Here is a 15140-nt window from a genome sequence, read left to right as displayed (position 1 = left end):
CCAGCATTTCCTTCTCCTTGGATGTCTATGATCTGAACAAGGCCCCAGTGGTAAGACCCAACTGCTGCATGCCACACTTGTTCAGATGTATTCTTGGCTGGCGTGTTTTCCCACAGGCAGAATGGAAAATCTGGCATGGGGAGTGGGGACGATTCCGGTGAGACCTCACTTTGCATCCCATTAGCAGAATGCAAAGTGGGTTCACACCAGCCTCCAGCGGGTTTGGCTTTCTGTCATGGCAGACACCATTGGATGACCCTGCTGTGGGGGCACAAGATACACCAGGAGATAGAAAAGGCGTGTAAGAAAGGCAAGGTTACAGTGATCATGGGGGATTTCAGTATGTAGGTAGACTGGGAAAATCAGGTTGGTAGTGGATCCCAAGAAAAGGAATTTGTGGAATGTCTACAAGATGGCTTTTTGGAGCAGCTTGTGGTGGAGCCCACTAGGGAACAGGCAATTCTAGAGTTAGTGATGTGTAATGAGGCAGATTTGATAAGGGAGCTTAAGGTGAAGGAACCCTTAGGAGGAAGTGACCATAATATGATAGAATTTAACCATCAATTTGAGAGGAAAAAGCTGGAATCAGATGTAACGGTATTACAGTTGAATGAAGGAAACTACAGAGGCATGAGGGAGGAGCTGGCCAGAATTGACTGGGAGATGAGCCTAGCAGGAAAGACAGTGGAACAGCAATGGCAGGAGTTTCTGGGAGTAATTTGGGAGACACAGCAAAAATTCATCCCTAGGAAGAAGAAGCATACTAAAAGGAGGATGAGGCAACCATGGCTGACAAGGGAAGTCAGGGACAGCGTAAAAGCTAAAGAGAAAGCGTACAATGCGGCGAAGAGCAGTGGGAAACCAGGGAATTGGGAAGCCTACAAAGACCAACAGAGGACAACTAAAAAAGAAATAAGGAGGGAGAAGATTAAGTATGAGGGTAAACTAGCCAGTAAAAAAAAAGATTGCAAGAGTTTTTTTAGATATATAAAGGGTAAGAGAGAGGCAAAAGTGGACATTGGGCCACTGGAAAATGACGCTGGAGAAGTAGTAGTGGGGAACAAAGAAATGGCAGAGGAACTGAATAGGTTCTTTGCATCAGTCTTCACGGTTGAAGACACGAATAACATCCTCAAAGTTCAAGAGAGTTCGAGGGCAGAGGTGAGTATGGTGGCCATTACCAAGGAGAAGGTGCTAGGAAAACTGAAAGGTCTGAAGGTGGATAAATCACCTGGACCAGATGGATTACACCCCAGAGTTCTGAAGGAGATAGCTGAAGAGATAGTGGAGGTGTTAGCGGTGATCTTTCAGGAATCACTGGAGTCAGGGAGGGTACCAGAGGACTGGAAAATTGCTCATGTAACCCCCCTTTTTAAGAAGGGGGTGAGGCAAAAGACAGGAAATTACAGGCCGATTAGCCTGACCTCGGTCGTTGGTAGGATTTTAGAGTCCTTTATTAAGGATGAGATTGCAGAATACTTGGAAATGCATGGTAAAATCGGGCAAAGTCAGCATGGTTTCATCAAGGGGAGGTCATGCCTGACAAATCTGTTAGAATTCTTTGAGGAAGTAACGATTAGGTTAGACAAAGGAGAGCCAATGGATGTTATCTATTTGGACTTCCAGACAAGGTGCCGCACAGGAGGCTGCTCAGTAAGTTAAGAGCCCATGGTGTTAGAGGCAAGGTACTATCATGGATAGAAGATTGGCTGTCTGGCAGGAGGCAGAGAGTGGGGATAAGGGGGTCCTTCTCAGGATGGCAGCCGGTGACTAGTCGAGCTCCGGAGGGGTCAGTGTTGGGACCACAACTTCTCACTTTATACATTAATGATCTAGATGAAGGAACTGAGGGCATCCTGGCTAAGTTTGCAGATGATACAAAGATAGGTGGAGGGACAGGTAGTATTGAGGAGGCAGGGAGGCTGCAGAAGGATTTGGACAGGTTAGGAGAATGGGCAAAGAAGTGGCAGATGGAATACAACGTGGGGAAGTGTGAGGTCATGCACTTTGGTAGGAAGAATAGAGGCATAGACTATTTTCTAAATGGGGAGAGAATTCAGAAATCTGGAGTGCAAAGGGACTTGGGAGTCCTAGTCCAGGATTCTCTTAAGGTTAACTTGCAGGTTGAGTTGGTAGTTAGGAAGGCAAATACAATGTTGGCATTTATTTCGAGAGGACTAGAATATAAAAGCAGGGATGTGCTGCTGAGGCTTTATAAGGCTCTGGTCAGACCACATTTAGAATATTGTGAGCAATTTTGAGCCCTGTATCTCAGGAAGGTTGTTCTGGCCCTGGTGAGGGTCTAGAGGAGGTTCACGAGAACGATCCCAGGAATGAAATGCTTAACATATGAGGAACGTTTGAGGACTCTGGGTCTATACTCGACGGAATTTAGAAGGACGAGGGGGGATCTGATTGAAACTTACAGAATACTGAAAGGCCTGGATAGAGTGGATGTGGGGAAGATCTTTCCATTAGTAGGAGAGACTAGGACCCGAGGGCACAATCTCAGAGTAAAGGGAAGATCTTTTAGAACAGAGATGAGGAGAATCTTCTTTAGCCAGAGAGTGGTGAATCTATGGAATTCATTGCCACAGAAGGCTGTGGAGGCCAGGTCATTGAGTGTACTTAAGACCGAGATAGATAGGTTCTTGATTGGTAAGGGGATCAAAGGTTACAGGGAGAAAGCGGGAGAATGGGGTTGAGAAACTTATCAGCCATGATTGAATGGCGGAGCAGTCTCGATGGGCTGAATGGCCTAATTTCTGCTCCTATGTCTTATGGTCTTCATGCCAGCGTGAAACTGATTTTTGGCCTTCTTGCCATATTGTCCCCCCACACCCGCCATGACGCACAGTGCCAAAAGGGCTGGAAAATTCCAGCCCAAGCCTAAAAGACAAGATTGAAGAGCTGGAAAAGACAGGAATAATCAAAAAGTGACAACTCCAACCAACTGGATTAGCAGCATGGTAGCAGTGAAACAAGCTGAAAAGCTGCGAGTATGCTTAGACCCAAAGGCAATCCTTGAATGGAGAAACACACCGACATAAGGCATGGAAAGTAGTCCTGTCTGGAGACTAATGTGATACTGCATGCAAACAACTCTTTCAACAGCAAAAAAGCTACTGACACCAGTAGTAGTAACAGGCATGAGTGAAAAGATCAAGGTGAAATCATGGAGAGATTGCCAAAACATTACCAGAGCTGAAGCATTGGAGAGGCAGTCAAGGTGCAAACCTTTAACGATCTTAACAGCAGTCAGCCCACGTGGAAACTTGGCATATGCATAGAGAAATTGTCACCTCAATTGTACAACCAAATATACTGGCGCAACTGCAGGCATATCTGAACAAGTAGTGAAGCTGTTCCATCACAGCATAAAGCTGTTCCTTCACAGAAAACGGCTGGTCAGGGAGAAGAGATCTTACCAGCTGTACTGAGTACAGAACTACAATCAATCCCAGAGCTCCACGAGTCCCCAACAACTGAAATGGAACAACATCGGTCACCAAGGCAACAAGGACTATGGGAATGGCACTCTCCAGACAAGGAACATTACCCAAAGGAACAGTCAATTTCAATGCGCACGCTTTATATTAAGAGGCCTACACAGTTTAAAAACTGTGTGCAATGCATGTGCAGAGACTGACTAGTAGAACAAACAGATGTTAATAAATGAGAACAATGGGTGTATAGTGGGTAATGTGTGTAATGCACCATCGCACAGAATCATGCATGCAGATGTGTCTGCTAGGAAAAATGGGGATGTTTATATCTTTTGTTCAATATGAAAGGGGGGATGTTTGGGTTCTGGAAATACAATCTTACTGTGTATACTACATGACCACCTGGCTTGCCATATTCATGTGATTCTGTCATGCACACTCTGCCTGTAGGAAGCCATGTCTAACCAGTTCAATAAGCTGTCCTTATACTTGAAACAGTGCCCTTCTCCTCTCACTCTCCTCCTCCTCTCCTCCTTACTGAGGTTGAGTCTCCCAAAGAGACCACAATCCTCATGTTTGGCCTAGTTTGAAGGCCAAGGTGATGATGGTCAAGGACTAAACGGACCTCCATGCAGGAGGAATAAGTCTTCTAAATAAGGTAAGTTAGAAATGCAAACTCTGCTTCTTGCATGAAGCATTTCCCGCAGACACAGAACTCTGAGCTGCTAAGCTGAAACTCAGGGCTCAGCTGAGGCCTTTAAACCTGCTCTAACAAGCTGCTTAATAAAATACAGGAAATCCATTTAGATCAAAATACACCCTGCAAGCGTTTTATTGCTCAAGTGAACACATTGGATCAGTCTGACTAATTGCCTGACTAATGAATTTAAATACCCACATTTGACTTTTGAATAATGCTGGCAGGGTCCTGATTTTTAGCCCCATCTGCCAGCTGTATTATTCGGAACTGGCATGATGACATCAGGGATACGACCCAACATCATCGTGCCCGATAATATGTGGCGTGGGCACATAAATCTCCCCTTTTCTAAATGTATTATTCAGCAGCAATGGATGGATACATAGGGAAGTGAGGAAATGCATAGAAGGTGAAGGCCTTGAGGCTGCTGAAACTGAAGTGGGTGTGAGGAGTGATGTGATGGAGTAAGGTTGGCAAGACAAAGCTAAAGGGAGTGGACTAAACTCAAGGAAACAAGTGAATAAACAGATGTATTAACTTTTCCAGACCTGGTTTGGTTGTTAAACCTCTTCCTCCATTGCGTCCAAGACAAGGGCATAATTAATAAGCTGCTGCTCACCTCCTCCAACCTTCTTGGTGAGGGCAACAGGTTTCTTGCTTCTGCTGCTGGATAAAAGTATGTCCCTCCTCCTCCAGTCGCACCCAGCAGTAATTCCAGGGGAAGCATTATTAAATTTGAGTGCTACTTTGTTCTCTGTGCAATCATCCTAAATACCTTCTGACTTCAATGGGTGCGCATCATTCCTGCTGCACACCTTGGAGACATGAAATTCGAAGTCAAAACTTATTACCTCAATCAAATTGAATTTGGAGAATCCAATGTGTTCACTTGAGTTCTGGATTTTGCACACACAGTTCTAAACCCCGTTCAGAACTGACATTTATTTCATGTTCCTGGAGTAAGAACAGCAAGGCACCTTTCACATTTTGATAAAGAGCCCCCTAAAGATAGCAAAAATAGAGCAGAAGTGGGTTTTCATGAGCAGTTGATACATTAATGGAATTAATGCATTCACAGCTTACTTAGTTTATAAAAATAAAAGATTGTAATTCACCTTGAAGGTAAACTTCCATTAAGCAGAATGGCGGATCATAATCAATAAAGTTTCTTTGAGGTGTACTACACATTTAAAAAAACTACACTTTGACAGCGTATTGGTATTGATCTATTTTAGTAATACACTAATGTACACACTTGAAACTAACCTTGTGGAGAGCCAAAGAAATGAAACTAAACAATGTTGCCAAATGGAGTCTGATTCTTCTGACAGCTTGTAATAAAAAGGCTTTGATATTACCTTAATACAGGAGAACTATTTTGACTCAGGAGTCGGCAGGTTGGCTCAGTTGATAGTAGTCTTACTGAAGTAGAAACTTATGGATTCAAATCCAAGTCTAGGATTTGAGCACATAATCTAAGACGACAGTTCAATGCAGAATTAAAATGTGGCATTGCCAAACCTGCCTCTTGTAGTTGTTCAAGAGATGATAAAGATCCTATTGTATTATTTGGAGAAGAACAGAGACTTCTCCCCATTTCTGCCTGCAATATTTCTTAAGCCAATATCATAAAAAGCAGATTAACTTGTCATTTGTCATTACTCTTTGGGATACTTTGGCCCGATATTTACAGGGAGACTGGGAGGGGCTGGCATGCTGGAAATGACCGAAAAACTCATCAAGGCCGAGGATACAGACGTCCTTCTGAACTTAACAGCATGATCTCTGTCACTTTTTTCTTCCTTACTCCTCCTGGCAGCCAGTCAGATGAACAGCCTGACCAGCTGCTGTACAGGTAAACCAGCAGCTGGATGCCACAATCCGATACCATGGGGGTATCCCCAAGTAATTGGTGGGGGGAAGGGAGGGGAGGGAAGGTTTGAAGCAGAGTGGGGCATGTTCGCCTCTTGTAATCTCAGCATGGGAAGGTCAACATTTGGCGCAAGTTGGTGAGGAAGCCCATTGTCAGGAGGTGGAGAGAAGGCAAATGGTCACAGGTTTGAGATTGTAGCTTGTGAGGGTAGTAGGATTGGCTGTAGGAAAGAGAGAGGCTATCAGGATTTGTGAAGGTGTTGGGTGGAGAGGGGATGACTAGGGAAGTCAGTGATTACAGAGGGGAGGAGTGAGGCTGCGATTAGCAAAGACTGGGTGAGTCGAAGATGTTTGGGGAGCATTCCTGGTCTTCATGGCCCACAGGATTTCTGGAAAAGGCACTCAATTTGTGAGTCTGACAGCTCTTCCCTCCCTTTCACCACTCAGTTTCCGGAGCCCTGGGAGATCACATGTGCGTCCATAAATTAAATCGGGCTCTCAGTTGCACTGTGGGAACTTGACATGAATATATTAATGAAGTGTCCACTGTGGGACACTTGAATGGCACAAAGCGTGCAGCCACAAAAACAGGTTGAGGTAACATTCTCTTTTTCTCATTCTTAATACATGAACCTCCTCCCATCCTCTCTCACCCTGTCAGCATCTATTCCTTTCTCTCTCATATACTTATCTTACTACTTCTTAAATGCATTTACAGTATTTTCCTCAACTACTCCATGTGGTAGCAAGTTTTACATTCTTTGGTGAAGTCCTGCAGGCATTTGTTGCTCCAATAATGGAGTACAAAAGTGATGGTTGTACATGGTACTAGTGAGACCACATCTGGAGTACTGTGCCCAGTATTGGGCACCTTATTTAAGGAAGGATGTAAATGTGTTGGAAGCAGTTCAGAGAAGATCTACCAGTCTAATACCTGGAAAGGGTGGGTTGCCTTATGAGGAAAGATTGGACAGACTAGGCCTGTATCCACTGGAGTTTAGAAGAGTAAGAGACAACTTGATCGAAACAGATAAGATCCTGAGGGGTCTTGATAGGGTGGATGTGGAGAGGATATTTCCACTTGTGGAAGAATCTAGAACTAGGTGTCACCTATTTAAAACAGAGATGAGGCAAATGTTTTTCTCTCAGAGGGTCATGGGTCTTTGGATCTCTCTTCCTGATAAGATGGTGGAAGCAGAGTCTTTGAATATTTTTAAAGCAGTGGTGGATAGATTTTTGGTAAACAAGGGGGTGTTAGGTTATCGGGGTAGGTGAGATGCAGATTTAGGTTACAATCAGATCAGTCATGATCTTATTAAATGGCAGAGTAGGCTTGAGGGGCTGAATGGCCTACTCCTGTTCCTTGTTCGTATCTTCATATGACATTGTTTGCATCTAACTTTTTGATAAGACAAAACTGGCCATATGGCAGTGGCCTGGATTTTGTGGTAAGCAGTGAAGCAAGGTCAGAAAAACCACAAAGATATAGTGATTTCTGGGTTGTGATTTTCCCCTTTCCTGATTACAGTTTAAGTCTGACAGCAAGTCAAGGGAATGTCTTGACATGCAGCAGCAGTGGTGTCAGGTAAGCAGCCAATCACATTGAAGCATACACACACACAGAAAACCAGAAAATTAAAAACACTTAAAATTCTTCACTTTAAATTTTCAGGTTACAAAATAAATCATTATAATTATAAAATTAGCTTTTCAGGGCCAGTAAATGTGTTTAATAGTAATTATAAAGTTAGTTCACCAAATCCAGTTACACTATTCAACAAGGTGTAACTTTTTCAAGGCTAACAGCATATGAATGGAACTTCTCTTCAGTTCTATTGATTTCCATGATTGTGGTATGGAGGGAGGTCTGCTTTATCATCATCACCCTCTGGAGAAGCAGAGAATCAGTAGCAGAAACTTCATGTGAACATTCAAATTTATTAAAGTTGTGTAAGGACTTTATAAAGACTCTGTATTTACATAGTGCTTTTAATCTAATATAGTGTCCTATTGTGTTTCACAAAAACATTATAAAGCAAAATGCGACACTAAGCCACACAAGGAGATGACCAGTAGTTGCAGATTCCAAAAGCTGCAGTCAATTTCAGTGGAGTAATGATGGTGGTGGAGTAATGACTGTGAATGCTGATGGTTTCACTGTCACTATTACTGAAAAATCTTGGTCAATATGATGGAAGTGTTTAAAATTATGAAAGGATGGGACGGGATTGATAGAAGTAGATAGTTTTCATTATTGGAGGAGTCCAAAACAAGGGGCCATAAATACAAGACTAAATAGAAGAAAGTTAGAACTGTAGGAGAAACTTCTTTACACAGTGTTGTGAGCCTATGAAATTCATCCCAGGAGATGAGTCAATACTTTCATTTATTAGTTATAAAATGACTGAACTTGGGGGGAAAAGACTGTTTGACTAACAGTAAATGTATGAAGTTAATTTTAAAATTAATTGAAATCTATAGTCCAATCCTGCCATCTACTTTTTTTTCAAACATTTGTAATTCTACAAATACAAAATATAATAATAGGAACTGTCAAATGAAGACAGTCAATGAATTCACACAAGGGAACATTTACCTTCTTCTTAAAATAATAACCAAGAAAATAAACATTCACATAAGGCAACAGCAAGTTTTTTTCAGGAAAGTAAAATGTTTTTAGAACATGTTTTTTTATAAATGTATTTGTTAAATATAACTGCTTTGGGTACAAACATTAGATAAACACACATAGCACCCAAAAACTCAACAGGTTTTCTGCACAGGAAGTTCTTTTTTAGGTAACCAAATGCTTTTAGAACTTTTTTTAGGAATATATTTGTTAAAAGTTCAGGTACAACTTCAGGTACAAACATTGGATAAGCACACATACAGTTTGGACACCCAAAACTCAACAGGTTTTCTCCTTCAAGTTTGAGAGCAATGAAAAATGTGAGAAAATAACTAATTGATGCTAGTCTTCTCTCCAACCTATTGTGCATCTAGATATGTCAGACAAGATTTACCCTTCACCGATCCATCCTTACTCTCTCTGATCAGCTCAGATTTGTCCAAGTGCTCTGTCATTTTGTCCCTCATGACTGATTCTAATACCTTCCCCATAACTAATATTAGACTAATAGTTGTGCAGGTGCCTGATCTTCCACCACTCTCAAATAAGGCACCTCATATCCCAAATGTTTACTTTTAAATTTGTCAAGCTCTTCCCCATCTCTAAGTCAGTATATATTGCTTCCCATCATCACTCTAAATTTTACAAAATTTAAGATAGGGTATCCTCGATAACAGAACATGAGAACTTTTGAGATGAAGCGAAGTGACAAGACAAAGGAAAAATTTACAGAAACAAGAAGTCAGTGGGCAACACCACAATGAGAAAATTATGGTATATTCCAGGTTGCTGTCAAACAATTGCAGGCTTTGTGGCATCCTGTATTTTTAATAGTTCTTTCAGTGAAATTGGTCCCACACTTTTTATTGTTTTCTCTTGTTGTGGGAAGCTTTAATGGCTATGCTGCACATAGTTGCTGTATGATGTTGTTCACTCAGAAGATTCATATGATGAAATTTCCTTAAACTTATCCAGTAATATATTATAATTGTTAGTTATTGCTAATATGTTTCTCGACAATTGCACCAATTAAAGCTATAAAACTACTGTAAAAATACTCCAAAGGTCCATTTTTACTCTAAAGAGTTACTCCAAAGGTCCATGGAAAGGAATTTAAATTAATCAGATTAGTTGCTGCCTGAATTGCCTAGGCAGCAAATCGCTTAGATCCTCAGCAAAAACTAAAGATACCAGCCGTCACTGCGCATGCTCGGCCAGTGAGGGCACACCGCGCATGCCCGGTCTCTCAGAACAGTGGCGGGTGGACGGGCCCAGGTTCTGTTTCTGTGTTTGCGATGTCTGTCCTCTTGCCGGCAGGTTTGTCATTAATGCTGCAGATAAAAGAGCTGACTGGTACAGTGGACAGCAGAGCGGAGACCGGGGCCAGGGAAGCCCGGCGTCTGCTGCTCCATGAGCATGTTTTTGAATTTGCCTTCCCCTCCAGGGTTAATGTTTTTGGGAAGTGGGTGGTTAACCTTTGGTGGTTCACTGTGGGCGACTGCCTGTCGTTTGTTTTTATTTTTTTATTTCTATGTATTGAAATGACACCCGGCCACTCTTTGTAAGTGCCCGTCTTTTCTGTTTTGTTGTTCAGGCTTGTGTTGAAGCAAGGAAAGCGGCTCTGGGAGGAGACGGCGTGTGACGTGGCGCAGCGCTGAAATGGAGCCTGGGGAGGAAATAGGTAACTGGGCAATGGGAGCTCCTGGGAGAGGACTGGACTGCTGCTTTCCTACTCCGTATATTGCAGAATTCATGATGCCAAAGCATTCAAACAACTGGAGCGGCTCATTCACAGCACGTAGAAACTGCTCCTGTCAGCCAATTGGATAGTAGGAGAAATAACTCCCAGGAAAACCGAACGAAAAATAAATAGCTGTTTATAAATAAGCTGTGGTTGTAGTTTGACGTGTGAACGTTTTGTTTTTTGGCTGGAGGATCTGTGGTTAATGTTATCTTTTGCCATGTACTCAATATACTTGGGAACGTTTGAAAATTTCGGTGGTTGTGAGTTAATTTGCTTAGTTGAATTTAGAACGTTTCATACATAAAATAGAGATGTTTGACTACATCAGGCGTATCTTTTAGAAATGTATACTGCCTTGATCAGTATTTCTTTGTCATGATGTGAGAGATTCTGGCCAGGACTAGTAAGAATGTCTTTTCAATCAGCATATTGATTAGAATGTGTGTTTAAATAGTTTGGCTTGTCTGTTTGGAATTGAACTAATGCATGCAGTGTTGCAGATTGATTTGCACCAATGTTGGCTCTAAGAACCAATGGCCAACATCTATAGGATAAGCAAAAGAGGAAACAGTGGATTGAAAGAAAAAAGTGTTAGATAAGTTTGTATGTTTTAAATTGGAACAAGCAACATATAACACTAGTAAAATAAACTTAAGAACTTAATTAAGATGATTTATCCTGGTTTTCTGTGGAGCAAACTGATATTTAACTAGCTCCTCATCCTGTGACAATTCTATTTAAGGTTGTAGGTATCTTAGTTGTAGAAACTTTCTACAACCTTTCTTGATTGATAAACTTTTTTCTAAAGTTATTTAGATCATAAAATAGAAACAAAATTGAGCCATTTGACCCCTTGAACCTATTCGCCATTAAGTGAGATCATTGCTGATCTGCGACCTAACTCCATTTTCCTGCCTTTGCCTCATATGCTTCAATAACTTTTGGATGGCAAAATCTATTAATCTCAGTTTTAAAATTATGGTTGATCTAGCATCAATTGCTGTTTCCGGAAGAAAGTTCCAAACTTGGCTTGTTGTTTGTTTGGCAAACATGCATTCATATACCATTTTTCACTTAATTAGGACATCCAAAGTGCTTCATAGTGTTACTTTTGAATTGTAGCCACGCTTCTATTGGCCAATGTGGAATTTGTATACATAGTAACATCATGCGAGCAGTACAAAAGCAAAATAATGTGGATGCTGAAATCGAGCAATACTTCATTATATAGTGCACGTGTTTTAGATATTGGAGAGATTCTTGTTGCTTGTAATCAGAAGGAACAAGGTAAGTGGATCTAGAGCTTTAGTATTCCTGAAGGCTTTGCCCACTTCTGAAAATAGTAATGAATATTCTGGCTATTTGATATTTGTAGCTTATCACATAACTTAACTTTTTTTTTTAGATGGCCATTGGTGCTGACAGTTCCCAGTGTGGTTTGGAAGCAGCCAACATAAATTTATTAGCTTTGCAATGTCTGATTGTCAAGTAACTTTTTTTGAGTCTGCACTGTGGTTAGTCTCAGTGCATCCAGCAGAATCTCCTAAAATATAGGGTCTTTTTGGTAGCTTCTCCTCCTTCAGGTACCATGTTCGTAGAGAATGTTGGTGACCATGGATTTCCATTGGATTGGTCCATGATTATTCTCGGCTTAGGACTGCAGTGGTTTTCTGTTGCCTTCTGCAGTATGGATAACTGGGAAACTCTCCCATTCTTGCTGCCTGCCATTAGGTGTATTGGAAGGATTTACAGGCAGACAGTCAACCTTTTTGGCCATGTGATGAACGCACCTTCCATGACCATCAAGTCGTGAAGTAGGACTTGAACCTAGAGCTTCTGGCTCATAGGTAGGGATGTTACCACTGTGCCACAAGACCTCCTCCTGCTCCTAAGTCCTATGTTTCCTACCTCAGCATCCAGAGAAACATCACACCTCCTATTGAAAATGAGGGGAAAAAGGTCATAAAATTGTAAATAGGAGAATGTACTTTTGTATGCTTTTTCATAAAAAGGAACACATCTCACACAATCATCTTTCACAAAATGCAAGACCCAAATGAAAACGCAATCCAAGATCACCACCTCCATTATCTGTTTTTACTACTAAGCTTCTCCCCTCCTCAGAAGCTTAATCTTCATCTTTAAATTTCTGGTGTTTGTACTTGCCTTGGGTCTAAGTCCATCAATCAGGGACCAGCCTTTCCTGGGTCTCCAAAAACTAAGGGGCAGAACTGAGCCTTGCATCCGGCCCATGCAGCTTCTTACAAATTGAAGTTTACAAAGCCTGTTTCAACTACTGTTTGTTTCAGTTCTTAGCTTCTGATGAAATTATCTTCGTTGATATAGACTTTTGTGTGCTTAATGAGAATAAGCAAGATGAAAGCTTGCAGGCAATTTGAGAGGTTTGTCTGGTTTCTGTGACTTGTTGAAAAGAATTGTTTTGATTTTGTTTCCTGAATTTTTCTGCTTCTTGCATGTACTCATTCCCTGAGTTAAACTGTTATATCATGTTTAGTTTGGATATTTTGATGATTGCTTACTTAAGCCACTTTGTTTTACTTTATGGACTCTTTCAGGACTGTGTACTACATGCAAGCAAATGTTAATAAAATAGGGAATGCCAGAATAAAAATAATTGGTAGAGGATAGAAGGGTTTCATTCAAACTTAGTAGAAATATGAGGGAGCGATTAAAAAATAATTTAAATTACACTTACATGATGTAGGGCAGGGTGGAAATATATCCAAATGGGCAATAAATGCTGGCCCAGCCAGTGAAGCCCACACATCCCATGAATGAATTTTTAAAAATTATTTTAAAAAAAAGTTCTCAGCTGGCTTTCCAAGTCCTTCCATCGGCTCACCACCACGGCTCTAAGCTATGGAATTCCCTCCCTAAACCTCTCTGCCTCACTTTCTTCGTTTAAGACATTCCTTACAACCTAATTCTTTAACCAAGCTTTTGGTCATCTATCCTAGTATCTCATTATGTGGTCCCATGTCATGTTTTATTTCATAACGCTCCTGTGGAGCGTCTTTGGACATTTTACTATGTTTGAGGCACTACATAAATACAAGTTGATGTTGTTTGTCCAAAGTATTTCATTTTATGATTATTTCCCACAAGATCAATCTCAATCTCTCAGGTGTTACGATCGGCACAGGAGGAGGGCACAGTTATTTCTAGCCCCACCTCTAAATGAGGTGCAACAATGGATGTTAATGTTTAATTCACTCATCAATAATAGTCATTTTGGTGAGTGAATTAAACATTTACATCCCCACTTCTGACCTTATGATGGAAAAAAGGTTATTGATGAAACAGCTGAAGATGGTTGGGTCGAGGATACTACCCTGAGGAACTACTGCAGTGATGTCCTGGAGCTGAGATGACTCACCTCCAACAACCACAACCATCTTCCGTTGTTCTATGTGTGTCTCCAACCAGGGAAGAGTTTGCCCCCTGATTCCCATTGACTTCAGTTTTGCTAGGGCTCCTTGATGCCATACTCGGTCAAATGCGGCCTTGATGTTAAGGGCAATCGCTCTCACCTTACTTTATGATGCATGTGACTTGTCAACTTTCCTGAGTAAAAATTGCCTATAATTATACTTATTTCATTACCTGCAAACTGTGTCTTTGGCCAGGCCAGAACTCCCTGGTTTCCTCATAACTTTTTTTTTATTTCTGGAATCTTGTATGCATTTTTGTACAGTGCCTTGTATCTATGTGCTAGTATAAACTCTTGGTCAACTTCACAGAATTTTCAACATTTCATCTCACACTGACAAATCTTGCTCACTGTGCACAATACTGAATTGCCCTCCCAAATCTCCATGCTTCAGTCTCCCCATGTAAATTCCTGTACCTTTTGTTGTACTAAAGTTGGAATTTTTACCTCAAGCTGGTTGACTAACAGTTTTTTTACATCATTTTCATTTTTGTATTTTCCTTTTTTCTTTGTGAGCATCCCACAGCAAATGCACTTCATGGTCTCCACCTTTGTTATTTCACTTTCTAGTTAATTTCTCCCACTCCCCCTTGTGTTTTAATCCTGGTGCTCTATCTTTGATTTCCCCATTCCTGGTACCTCCTTTTAATTTTGATTTCCCTCTGGTGTTTCATACTTTTGACTTCCTCACATTATTTAGGTGACCTCCTTTGTCTTGCATTTCATTTTTCTATTTCACTTTAGTTTCTTTCCATTGCGCACTTAACTTCTTAGGCATTCAGTTTTTAAATCTATTTCTGCCTGTGCTCCCCTTAAGAAAGTGCCTTGATTTATTAATCCAACTGTCTTTTTCGCTTTGTTACTTTGCCTGGTTTCCTAACACTTCATACTGACCTGCAGCCTTTGGCGAACCACTCTTCCGGTAGCAAAGTGTTTTTCCAGCTACAGTTTACCTTATTACGAGTTTAGATAGCTCCCAAAGCAGCCTGTGGTGTTTGTTTATTTCCCCTGGAGTTGATGATAATGAGCAATCAGATTAAGATGTTTAAAATGCTGAATGGATTTGATAGCATTAGGGAATTACCCCTTTCTAGGAAGGTAATACAGAACATGGTGAAGTAATCTTGAAATTTAACCTATGCTACATAGAAGTGATCCAGTTAAAGTTTTTTAAAAACAAAAAGTTGAGAGACTCAGCAATGCATTGCCCCAGAAAACCATAGATGTATTGTTAGTTAAGCCAATTAAAGAGACAGTAAGTACTTAATCAGATAGTAAGCTATTTAGAGAAAATGCAG

At 41.0% G+C, this 15140-nt stretch overlaps 1 protein-coding gene across 14 annotated transcripts in view; it reads left to right on the top strand.

The window, feature by feature from the left end:
- Nucleotides 1–9856: 9856 nt before the first annotated feature.
- slc36a4 (solute carrier family 36 member 4) overlaps nt 9857–15140 on the top strand; it is a 450045-nt gene continuing 444761 nt past the window's right edge. For 13 of the 14 annotated variants that reach the window (XR_005944434.1, XM_041199220.1, XM_041199226.1 and 10 more), the window contains exon 1: nt 10337–11678. Coding sequence is in view for 13 of the 14 variants with exons in the window: in XM_041199220.1 (XP_041055154.1) it covers nt 11585–11678 (94 nt within the window). In the remaining variant the exon portion in view is untranslated. The other variant, XM_041199221.1, reaches the window with a different exon arrangement.

Source organism: Carcharodon carcharias, chromosome 11 (assembly GCF_017639515.1).
Source record: "Carcharodon carcharias isolate sCarCar2 chromosome 11, sCarCar2.pri, whole genome shotgun sequence".
Classification (NCBI taxonomy): Eukaryota; Metazoa; Chordata; class Chondrichthyes; order Lamniformes; family Lamnidae; genus Carcharodon; species Carcharodon carcharias.
This window is presented reverse-complemented; position numbering and strand designations above follow the sequence as displayed.